At 36.4% G+C, this 12,371-nt stretch overlaps 1 protein-coding gene across 2 annotated transcripts in view; it reads left to right on the top strand.

The window, feature by feature from the left end:
* Positions 1 to 12,371, top strand: part of UBQLN1 (ubiquilin 1) — a 31,753-nt gene that overhangs the window by 12,585 nt on the left and 6,797 nt on the right. For both annotated transcript variants that reach the window (XM_016222912.2, XM_016222913.2), the window contains exons 3-7: positions 2,186 to 2,301; positions 7,274 to 7,536; positions 8,012 to 8,170; positions 8,528 to 8,759; positions 10,637 to 10,779. In XM_016222912.2, coding sequence (XP_016078398.1) covers positions 2,186 to 2,301; positions 7,274 to 7,536; positions 8,012 to 8,170; positions 8,528 to 8,759; positions 10,637 to 10,779 — 913 coding nt within the window. The remainder of the gene's footprint in view (positions 1 to 2,185; positions 2,302 to 7,273; positions 7,537 to 8,011; positions 8,171 to 8,527; positions 8,760 to 10,636; positions 10,780 to 12,371) is intronic.

Here is a 12,371-nt window from a genome sequence, read left to right as displayed (position 1 = left end):
AGACATATAGCTTTAAACCACCAGTAAATGCTTTAGAAATAAAAGTCTTAGCTTTAAAGGGCTTTTTGTTGTGAATTAAGTGGATTAAATTCATTATGTTTTTAAAAAACTGTAATTCGGTAATGCTTACATATTTGATATTTTAGAAGATTCAGCCATATTGAGTCATTATATCTAAATTATTTTAATTCCAGAGTGAGATTTTTGAACAAAGATCAGAGGTAACTCATTTCCTTGGCAAACCACAAATTTATAACTGTATTTCATTAAATCTAAGGCACCATCAATTTTTAAGAGACACCTTTTATGTATCACTAAGAAAAATACTGCCAATTAAGCTGATATATTTTCTTTTCACTTAGAATTTTTATTTTGTACTTAGTGAAAGAGCCTCTTTAGACTTACTTGGATATGGTATTTCACTCCTGTACATACATACAAAGAAAATATACATGAAATAAATTGGCTAAAGCCTTCCTGTCACTACTTTACATTGAGTCTGTCTTTTGAGTCACCCTTTAACTCAGTTATCTGTGTCCATATTTTTCCATATGGGATGAAGCTCTGTACTCTCAATAGAGTTGGTGCAGCATTTCTTAAAAGAGTGCTGCAGTATTTTCTCCAGGAATTTCTTTCAAGCCATTGATACCCATTCTGCAAATTTTTTTTCTGGTTTTCCCCAACAGCAGATAATTGTTTCTCACTGATACGAAATTCATTCCTTCTATTTCTGTTTCTGTGCTTTTCTGTATGCAGTAACTTCATTTTAGTATCAAGTAATGGTGTGATCTTTCTGAAGACACTTCATATGGTAAATACAACATGGTGGTACAACAGTGTACTTTGTCACTCAGTTGAAGTTATATAGAACATGTGTGTGTAGGCATGACAGTCGTCAGCAATTGTAAGACAGATCCTGATTTTAAAGATGTTAAAATTTAAAAATGTGCATCTTAGAATCAATGAAAGAAGCAGTGAGTGAGATTCAGAACTCTTAACTGGTATCAGATGGAAGGGATTTCCAATAAAATGTCTTTTTTTTTTTTTTTTAGTTTAATATTAAGTAATAATTATTGTTTGTGTTGATTTTTCAACCTTTTGGTGAAGTGTCTTTATTTTTTACTTTTAACAATTTCAAGAGTCTGAGGAAAAACTGCCCCTCCCCCAACCCTAAAGAACTTAGAAGGGAGTAGATAAAAAGTTTTTTATATAGTTGAGTTTTATGAGTGTGATTCTCTTCTGTGAGGTGACCTATTCTCTTACATAATATGATTGAAAGTAATGAAATATTTATGTATATTATACTTGAGGAGGAGGGGCAATTGAAGTATAGTGTGGTTTTTGTAAGGTTTTACTATGTTTCGTTTCTTTTTTTTTCAGTTTCTTTATTGTTGAGAATATTACAGATGTCCCCTTTTTATCCCCACTGATCCCCTCCACCCCACATCCATCCCACCCCCAGGCTTTCCCCATACCAATGTCTGTGTCTGTGGGTTATGCTTATAAATGTATAAGTTCTTTGATTAATCCCTCCCTACCTTCCCTCTGGATCCCTCAGTCTGTTCCATGCTTCTGTGTCTCTGGATCCACTTTGTTCATCAGTTTATTTTGTTTATTATATTCCACATAAAAGTGAGATCATGTGGTACTTGTCTTTCTCTGACTGGCTTATTTCACTTAGCATAATACTTTCTAGTTCCCTCCATGCTGTGCCAAAAGCTAAAAGGTCCTTCCTCTTTACAGCTGCATAGTATTCCATGGTGTAAATGTGCCACAGCTTTTTTTATCCACTCATCCACTGATGGGCACTTGGGCTGTTTCCAGATCTTAGCTATTGTAAATTGTGCTGCTATGAACATAGAGGTGCATAAGTTCTTTGTGATTGGTGTTTCAGATTCCTTAGGATATATTCCTAGAAGTGGGATCACTGGGTCAAATGGCAGGTCAATTGTTAATCTTTTGAGGAAACTTCATACTGCTTTCCATAGTGGCTGCACCAGTCTGGCATTCCCACCAGCAGTGTTACTATGTTTCTTTATATATGTATTCCTAATACTTAGTTATTTCAGGTTATTTACTTTATGAAAATTTGAGTTGGTCTGGAAACTATTCTGGGTATCAGAATTTCAATGTTCTTTTAAAAATAGTCCCACTGTTCACAGCATGATTTAATTCCCTTTCCTAGGCCTCAGGATCATTCATCCCAGCAAACAAATACCAGCGGAAGCAATGTTACCACATCTACGGCTCCTAATAGTAACTCCACATCTGGTTCTGCCACTAGCAACCCTTTTGGTTTAGGTAAGTGTCTTTAGTCATTTTTATAGGGATTGGGCAAAAATCCCCTTTTTCTAGGGTGGTTTTTATAAAATGACATAATTAACCATTAAGTCACTTTAACACAACAAAAACAAAAACTTCTGTAGCTTCTGTAATTGTTGTAGGTATTAAGGAAGTAGTTGGAAAAATACAGATATACTTGGTTAGCTTACATTTACATTTAGTTAAATAGTCAATAAGTGATACTTTTTAAATTTTATTTTATTATTATTTTTTTAAATATATCTTTATTGATTTCAGAGAGAGGAAAGGAGAGGGAGAGAGAGAGATAGAAACATCAATGATGAGAGAGTCATTGATCAAGCCCGCAACCCGGGCATGTGCCCTGACCGGGAATCGAACCCCGATCTCCTGGATCCTAGGTCGATGCTTAACTGCTGAGCCATGCCTGGACGGGCTAAGTGACACTTTTAAAAAAATTTAAAGTTTTTATTTATTGACTGATTTTAGAGAGAGGAAGGGAGAGAGAGAAACATTGATTTGTTGTTCCACTTAATTATGCATTCATTGGTCGATTCTTATATGTGCCCTGACTGGGGATCGAACCAAAACCTTGGAGTATCAGGATGATGCTCTAACCACCTGAGCTACCCTGCCAGGGCATCATGACACTTCTTTTTAATAATGAAAGAGGTAGTGTATATATACCTGACCTGATCGCCACATAATTGAATCTAAGGAAGAGAAGCTAATTGTTGATAGTAATTGTTGATAAGCTAATTGTTGATTTTCTCATTTGTAAAACAAAGAGATCAGAATGCTTTAGTGATTTTCTTTCTTTTTTTTTTTTTTTCCAATCCTCACCAGAGGATATTTTTTTCCATTGCTTTTCGGAGGGGGGTTGGAAAGAGAGAGAGAAACATGTCAATTGGTTGCCTCCCACATGTGCCCAAACAGGGCCAGGGATTGAGCCTGCAACTGAGGTACGTGCCCTTGGCTGAAATTGAACCCAGAACTCTTCAATCTGAAGGCTCTAACCACTGAGCCAAACTGGCTAGGGCGCTTTAGTGATTTTCTGTCTGAACACACAAAAAAGGACAGGGCCTGGGAGCAAGCTCAGTGGTTATGGATCTCCTGTATCAGCCCAAACCACTTATATCAGTTTTATATACTGAGGTTCAATGGGAAGGTTTTGTTGGGGGAAAACATACTCTGAAACTAACAAAAGTTAAACTAAGTAGATATATGGCTTAATGCTTCTTTCAGTTCTTAGGTTTTATGATGTGTACAGGGGAGGGAAGTTGGGGGATTGGGTGAAAAAGGTGAAGGGATTGAGAAGTATAGAATGATAGTTACAAAATAGTTAAGGGGATGTAAAGTACAGCATAGGAAATATAGTCAATAATATTGTAATAACTATCTATGGTGCCAGGTGGGTACTGGAAATATCAGGGGGAGCACTTTGTAAAGTATATGATTGTCTGACCACTGTGTTATACACCTAAAACTAATTCAAAATAATATTGAATGTAAACTGTAATTGAAAAAAATAATTTTTTTAAACGTGCAATTTTCATACATCAAGGATCATACCTTTTATCCCTTCCAGAAAAAGTTTTTTAATGATTTAGTTGTGTGCTAAGTACGTTGGAAACATTCAGGGCATGGCATGAATTCACATTTGCTTTGTAAAAAATGCTGCTTTTTCTAAAACGGTCTTAGGCTTCATGTGTCTCTCTGGCTTCAGACAGATGAGTTTTTTTGTTTTTTAAAATATATCTTTATGGATTTCAGAGAGAGGAAGGGGGAGAGAGAGAGAGAAACAGCAATGATGAGAGAGAGCCATTGATCGACTGCCTTCTGCACACCCCCTACTAGGAATTGAGCCCGAAACCTAGGCATGTGCCCTGACTGGGAATCAAACCGAGATCTCCTGGATCATAGGTTGATGCTCAACCGCTAAGCCACGCGGGCAGGGCAAGGCAGATGAGTTTTATATGGCAAAATTATTAACACGAACAATCCAGAGAGATTAGGTTGAAATTATTTAGTGTGCAGACCCATGAAAGCTATTGCTGAGGTGTAAATCTCTTCCCACTTCCCTCATTTTATAGGCAAAGAAATGAAAGCCTAGAGAGGCTTTTAGTTAATTTGTCTGATGCCATACATCTCCCTGATCCCTTTATTTTTAATTTTATTCCCACCCCCTTCTCTCAGTCACTCCATTTACTCTGTATATTCAGATTTTCTTTTCGCTGCCTCTTCTCATCTTTAGGCCTATCCCATGTGTAAAAGCCACATAATCTTACTTCCACCCATTATCATGCTTCCTTTCTCAGCTGCCTTTGAAAAAGGCATTTTCTCTTTTCTGTCAGTGTTTTCCTTTCACTAAGTTTGCTGTGCCCTATTTTGTGGCCCTATCACTTTACTGAAAATTCCCTTGATAGGTCACCTCTGACCTCTTTGCTTTTCTTTTGCTCTATTTATTTTCCTTGAGTGACATTATTCCAACTGTATATCCTGGTGACTCTCAAATCTGTACCTTAACCTGCATCATATCTAACTCCATGCCTTGTATTTAACTCTCTTGGCTATTATCTAATGTTCTCTAAGCACTTTAGCTCTTGTATATGTCTCCTCACAAAGCAAAGGAAAACAATACAAATGCAAACACTCATCTTGCCCCTTAAACCACTACCTCTCTCCCACCAAATCTCTTTGAGCCATAGCCTCTCCTCTCTCCCATTGCATGCATTTATTGCTACCTCCTTGATGTAGATTCTCAACTTTTTAAACCTGTAATGTTTGCTCTGGGTCATTTCCACATTATCATGAGAATAAGAACATCTTAAGTGATTATTCTACTTTATCCCTTGTCTATCTCTCCGGTCTCATTTATTTTTTTCTTTTTAAAAAAAAAAATGTTTTCATTGATTTCAGAAAGAGGAAAGGGGAGAGGGATAGAAACATCAATGATGAGAGAGTGTTGTTGATCAGCTGCCTCCTGCATGCCTCCTACTGGGGATGGAGCCCACAACCCAAGTATGTGCCCTGACCGGGAATCGAACCGTGACCTCTTGGTTCATAGGTTGTCGATCAACCACTGAGCCATGCTGGCTCCATCCTTATTTCTTACACATCTCAACAGTTACATTAGTCAGGATAGGCTACCCTGTGGTAATAGATAACCCCAAGCTCGGTGGCTTATTACCACAAAGCTTAATTTCGTCCTGCAGAGCTTTCTCTCATGTTTTTCACTGGCCAGTGAGGCCCCATCTACAGTCTTCAGGGATTCAAGCTAACATAATTCTGCCATCTTGTAGCTGTACTACTTGGAACATTGCAGAAGACACAGTTAAAGAGTCTTAAGCTGGACAGTCTGTGCTTTGGCCAGAAGTGACACCCATCATTTCTTGCCGTCCTTTGGCCATAACTAGTCACTTGGGCCTGCCCAACTGCAAAAGAAATACAAGGCTACACGATGAATGTTTAGTGAGCACTGTTCTCTGTCACTCCAGTCGTACTGAATTTTTTGCTGTTTCAAGGATGCATCAATAATTATATTTATCTCTATACTTTTTGTATATAATGTTTGTTTTGCCTAGTATTAAATCTTCTCCCAGCGCTCTCCACTTCTTCTTGCCAACTTACTCGTTCTCCACACTTATTAAGTGTCCTCTTGTGGGAAAGCAGCCATCCCACTCAGGCAGGTAATACCATAACACCCTGTGACTCTGTTGAAGTACTTCTCTGCAATCGTTTTTCTTATCTGATTAGATTGAGTTCTCACGGTAGTTCTTGTGTCTTTCTTATCAAACCTTATTCCCAGCATGTAGCACAGTCCCTGCCATATGTCGGAAGTGCTTAGAAAGGAAGGAATGAATGCATTTGGTTGGTTATGTAATTTTACAAAGTTAATGTGTGGTGATAAGCACTTACCATCCTCTTGATCTATTTTTTTCTCCATGATTTCATTTTATTGTATGTCCTGGTTTTTTCTCTCCTTGATTGGCAGCGGCTCTGCTCTATCCAGAGTTTATAGATGAATTGCTAAATTTAAACTGGTCTTCTGCAAAGAGATTGTTAGAAGTATAACCCAGTGCATATTTATCATTTCTTTCTTGCTTTAGCTGGCATATTCTCGGGTGTTCTTTTGACACCAGCCAATTTTCCAACTCCACATGGGTGTCCAATACTTCAATTCTGATACTATCTACCAGGAGTTAATGTCACATTCTGCAAGTTAAAGGGTCGAGTCCCAAGACTGCTCCTACTTAAGATAATAGTCCAAATTCCAGACCACCTCCACTTCTGACAAGCAGGCTATAAATTCCCTCCTCAGGTTTGATAATTTGCTAGAACAGCTCACAGAACTCAGGAAGATACTTTACTTATGTTGACCAGTTTATCGTGAAGAATACTACTCAGAATTAGACAAATGGAAAAGAAGCATAGGGCAAGGTATGGGTTTGGGGGAGAATGCAGAGCTTCCATGCCCTCTTTGGACATGTCACTCTAATAGTATCTGGATGTCTTCACCTACCTGGAGGCTCTCTAAATCTCATTGCTCAAGAGTTTTTACAGAGCTTAAACTCTAGCCTCGTCTCCTTCCGTAGAGGGTGGTGGAGATAGGAATTTTTCAGCTTTGTTATAATCTTAAGGAACCAATGTCGTATATATGGTCCGTTGTTGACCAAAATGTCAGTTATGTGGCATGTGACTATATTTTTGTATTTGAAATATATATTTGATGGCTTTATTACTTAAACCTAAATATCAGAGTGAATACATTTTTGGCTAATTTCCATTTTAGAAATTAAACATGTATTTATGAAGTTAATAGAAATTCTGTTTTTGCTTTTAAATGGTTTTCTGTAATGGACTATTTTATTGATTCACTTAATATTTTTGCATCTTCATTTTGTAGCGTAGTCTTGTTAATGGTAAAATTTCTGACTTTTATTTATATGTCTTTTCCCCTTTATTATCCTAGGTGGCCTTGGAGGACTTGCAGGTTTGAGTAGCTTGGGTTTGAATTCTACCAACTTCTCTGAACTACAGAGCCAGATGCAGCGGCAACTTATGAACAATCCTGAAATGATGGTCCAGATCATGGAGAATCCCTTTGTCCAGAGCATGCTTTCAAATCCTGACCTGATGAGGCAGTTAATTATGGCCAATCCACAAATGCAGCAGTTGATTCAGAGAAATCCAGAAATTAGTCATATGCTGAATAATCCAGATATTATGAGACAAGTATGTGGAATGTTCTTTCAGTCCATTTAGCTAGAATATATTTACTTTATTATACAATTTTTTATGCCTAAAAAGCTTGTCCTATATGTATGGCTAAGCTAAAAAAGGAAATCCTAATCTTTGTTCAGTAAAACTCAACAAAGCACTAATTTGAACTGTTTGAATTTTCTACTATATTTCAAAGATCTTTGTAAATAGTTACCCTGCAGATTTAAGAAACAAAAAGAGTTCAGTTCAAGAGATGGGCATTCACTTATTGTAACAAGGTGCTTCTTTCTTTAATTATTTGAATATTAGCTTGCTTTATGAGGTGAAATCCAATAGGAATTATTTTTAAAATAATTTTCTGATTTAAATATTGAAGATTGATAATTCATAGAATTAGAAAACTTTATAAAATTAGCTGTAGCAGTTAATAGCTAAAGTAACTCATGTATGTTATAGTGCCTTTTTTTTTTAATGGAAATCTCCTTAGACATTGGAACTTGCCAGGAATCCAGCAATGATGCAGGAAATGATGAGAAACCAGGACCGAGCCTTGAGTAACCTGGAAAGCATTCCAGGGGGATACAATGCTTTACGGCGCATGTACACCGATATTCAGGAACCGATGCTGAATGCTGCACAAGAACAGGTGAAACACTGGCTCCGAGGTTCCGGCTAAGGGGTAGCTTCTGTTTTAACACTAATATGTGTGTGATTGAGAGCTACTTTTATATGGGGAATGTGATTTTCATTAAAAAGTTTCATATCTGGCCCTGGCTAAGTAGCTTAGTTGGTTAGAGAGGCGTTCTGATACACCAAGGTTGTGGGTTCAGTCCCCAGTCAGGGCACATACAAGAATAAACCAGTGAATGCATAAATAAGTGGAACAACAAATTGATGTTTCTCTTTTCCTTCCTCTCCCTCTCTAAAACTCAGAAATTCAAAAAACTTTAATATCTCTTACTTAAAAGCTTATTTTTTACGATTTTTGTGTTTTCTGTTACAGTTCGGTGGTAATCCATTTGCTTCCTTAGTGAGCAATACATCCTCAGGTGAAGGTAGTCAACCTTCCCGTACAGAAAATAGAGATCCATTACCCAATCCATGGGCTCCACAGGCTTCCCAGAGTTCATCAGCTTCTAGTGGCACCACCAACGCTGTGGGGGGCACTGGTGGTAATACTGCGAGCAGCACTCCTGGGCAGAGTTCTGCACCAAGTTTGGGGCCTGGAGTAGGAGGTATGTTTATAACAACTCAGTTCTTTGTTGTCCTCAGTTATTTGAATAACAAAAACTTTTCTTAATGGTGTTATTCTTTGTGCTTTTGTGTGTGTGTGACAAGTAGCTTTTTATGAACTACCTTTTCATGTTGTAAAGTTGTTTGTTTTTTAAAGAAAGCTTTAAATATGTAATGATTAGTTGTGTGCATTATAGTAGTGACAATTACTGGGGATTTTCAGAGGCAGTTTTGTGTGTTAGTATTCTCATAAGATGGTTTGGGAGAAGTAGGTGGTCAGTTGTCTCATTTCAGTATTAGGAAAACCAAAGTGCATAAGGAATACAGTTACCTGTGTACTTTAGTCTGGTTGTGTATTCTAGATCAGTAGATTCTCAAACTCTAGTCCTGAGACCAGCATTAAACAAACTGCATCAGAGCACCTGCCAGGTTTGTTAAAAATGAGATTCCCAGACCCTAACCTCATGGATCAGAATCTTCCACAGTGGGGTTAAGATGAGTGTTTGTATAAAGCTGCTGGAGAGTCTAGTGTGTGAGGAGGTTAGAAATTTACTTTTGGTTATTTTTTTTAGACTAGACTCAATAAATGGATGTTCTTTTCTCAACTATTCTGATATTTACATCATAAGATTAGGTCTACTAACATCAGTAGCCAGAGTGATGACTTTAGTCCTAGTACTTGGCATATAAATGAGAAGAAATGAAAGCATGAGGCCACTTCCTTAAGATGAGAGGGGGACTGGGTATATTTTAAAAGATGCCTGTGTCTTGGCAGAGAAAGTGCAAAGGTGAGATGCTGGATAAAGAATTTAAAAAACTCATTACTGAGGGAAGAAATCAGAATAGGGAGACTAATTGGTTGTCACAGTGGTACATATTCTTTTGTAGAATACAGTGGGTAACATATTTCTGGATATAACAACTTTTATAAAAATTAAATAACAGTTTTTAAAAATTGAGGTATAATTGACATAACATGTTTCCAGTGTACAATATAATGATTCGGTATCTGTGTATTACAAAATGATCATCACAGTAAATTTAGTTAATATCTGAAGAAATAGTATTTTTAAGTCAAGAAAAAAATCCTGTTCTGTATTTTACTTACTGCCTACCTGATTTTTAACAGTCTTTTGAGAGAAATGCTTTATTCACATTTTAAAGGTCTTACAAGAACAATGATTTAATCAGATTTCCTGACAAATGAGTTGCTTTTTCTACTATAACATGGTTTTCTACCGTAACAACTTTTGTCTAGCCAACAAATAATCAGTTTAACAGCTTTTTACGATACTGTATTTAAAGCAGGGGTACAAATTTTTCTTTAGGACCTCTTTGCAGGTCAAGAGGCAAAATCAAGAATACTACATTATGAGAGAAAACAAATTTTTGCAAGATTTTTTAATGATGGAATTCAAAATATAATAATTGGGTATAATATATTTTCATACATATTTACAAGTGAAAGTGGAATTTTTTTCTAGGGATGACATTTTGCTTACTTTGCATTCACATAGTTCCCTCTTGGCAAGATCATTTGCAAATGTTCATCTGTTAGTACTGATACATAATTTTGACCATATCCAGTTTTTGCTTAAATTGACTATAGAACTTAACCTTTTCATTAGATATGATTTTACTGTGAATGCTACCAGAATGTTTAAATCCATAAACTTTCCTTTATTTGGTATATGTTGGGCCATGTAGTTAAGGAGATCTTAGTTTTAAAATTCTTTATTAATTCAATTGATAAGTAATATGTGTACTCATCAGTAATTGCTAAAGTTATGCGCTGTGTATACTATAGTTTTAAAACTTTCACTTTTGCTTACATATCTTTTTCTTGATACAATGTTTTTTTTAAAAAACAAACTTTCAGCTAGTATGTTCAACACCCCAGGAATGCAGAGCTTGTTGCAACAAATAACTGAAAACCCACAACTTATGCAAAACATGTTGTCTGCCCCATATATGAGAAGCATGATGCAGTCACTAAGCCAGAACCCTGACCTTGCTGCACAGGTGAGTTTGTAATTGTATTGAAAAGGACTGTGCAATGTGAATTGAAATAGCCTAATCAAATAATTGTGATTTTTGGCGTATTTGTGTTGTGTGCTACCTTAACACACTAGAAAAAGGAGGTAAACTGCATCTCCACCTGTTTGGACAGTTTCTTTGCAGCTTTGTCTCTCCCATTCACTGGCTAGAAGTGCAGGTTTACTTTGTATGTACATATGTTGATTTAGGAAATGAATACAAAAGTTTTGGATTGCTTCCTTTTTTGAAGATATATTCTTTTGTGAAATGTACGTCTTGAAAGTAATTAAGAACAGTGTCAGTACACTTGAAATACTTTTATGGATTAGATCACACAGTTTTCAAATGTAAGAGTCATTTTCAAATGGCTGTTATAAAATAGCCTGAAATTGTTTACTAAAGGCAGAGAGATTTGTGGGAATGGTGTTCTCATTCTTTCCATTATGGATCCCTCACCACCAAGTTTGTATAGTGGTCCTTTATTTATTCTTTCCTAACTTGTTACTAAAGAGACCATAACAAAAAAATTCATGGATATCCACCTTAGCTGAATATTCAGGATCACTTTGGGAACTTCCCATCCAGAGAGATTCTGGTATAACTGCATTGAGTCTTTTTTTCCCTTTAACCCCCAAGTTCCCTAGATGATTCTGATGTACCCCTAGGTTAAGAACCACTGGTCCTGTAAAACCTTGGAGAATATGCAACAAGCCTCAATCACCTGTAGTTTACATTTCCTATTTTTTTTAAATGCCTTCTGTAGAGTGTTAGGAATTTAAAATAGTTTCCTTTATAGTTTGTTTCAATTTCTAAAACTTTGAAAGCTTTTAAAGATAATCACTTTCATCATTATGTTGAATGCAATGGTTTTTATTTCCTAAAGTCTACATTCTTAATTGATTCAAGGATATAGCAGGTATCTCGGAGCTGTATTCCTTAGCAGTAACTTCTGCCCTCTTAAAAAATTTGTGGAATTGAAAATAGAGCCTGGCCAGGCGTGGCTCAGCAGTTAAGCATCGACCTAGAATCCAGGTGATCGAGGTTCAATTCCTGGTCAGGGCACATGCCCGGGTTGCGGGCTCGATCCCCAGTTGGGGATGTGCGGGAGGCGGCTGATCGGTGACTCTCATCATTGATGTTTCAGCTGTCTCTTTCCCTCTCCCTTCCTCTCTGTGAAATCAATAAAAGATATATTTTTAAAAAAGAAAATAGAGAACATGTTTTTGGGTGAATTTTTATATACTCTTAATTTTGTATATTGTAGGTACATTTACTAAAAGATTGTTTTATTCATAATCAAATTGTCAGACTGGATATATTAGTATTAAATGCCACACTTTACTGTGATTATTGCACTTTAAAAAATATGGAATTATATATGTAGAGTGATCTTGTTTTTATGTTTTTAAATGTATATTTGACTAAAAATTAACATTGAATGTGCATTTTGCTTTAAAACTTTAACAAGCACATTCCAGCAATTTTTACTAACAATTCTACATTTATGAAGTGACTTGAGCACTTTGCTCTATTGTATTTTTACTTTAAAGCAAAATGTTGACAAAGAAAGCTAGGTA

Source organism: Miniopterus natalensis, chromosome 12 (genome assembly GCF_054644295.1).
Source record: "Miniopterus natalensis isolate mMinNat1 chromosome 12, mMinNat1.hap1, whole genome shotgun sequence".
Lineage (NCBI taxonomy): Eukaryota > Metazoa > Chordata > Mammalia > Chiroptera > Miniopteridae > Miniopterus > Miniopterus natalensis.
Note: the sequence above shows the minus strand (reverse complement) of the source record. Positions and strands in the feature narration are given on the sequence as shown.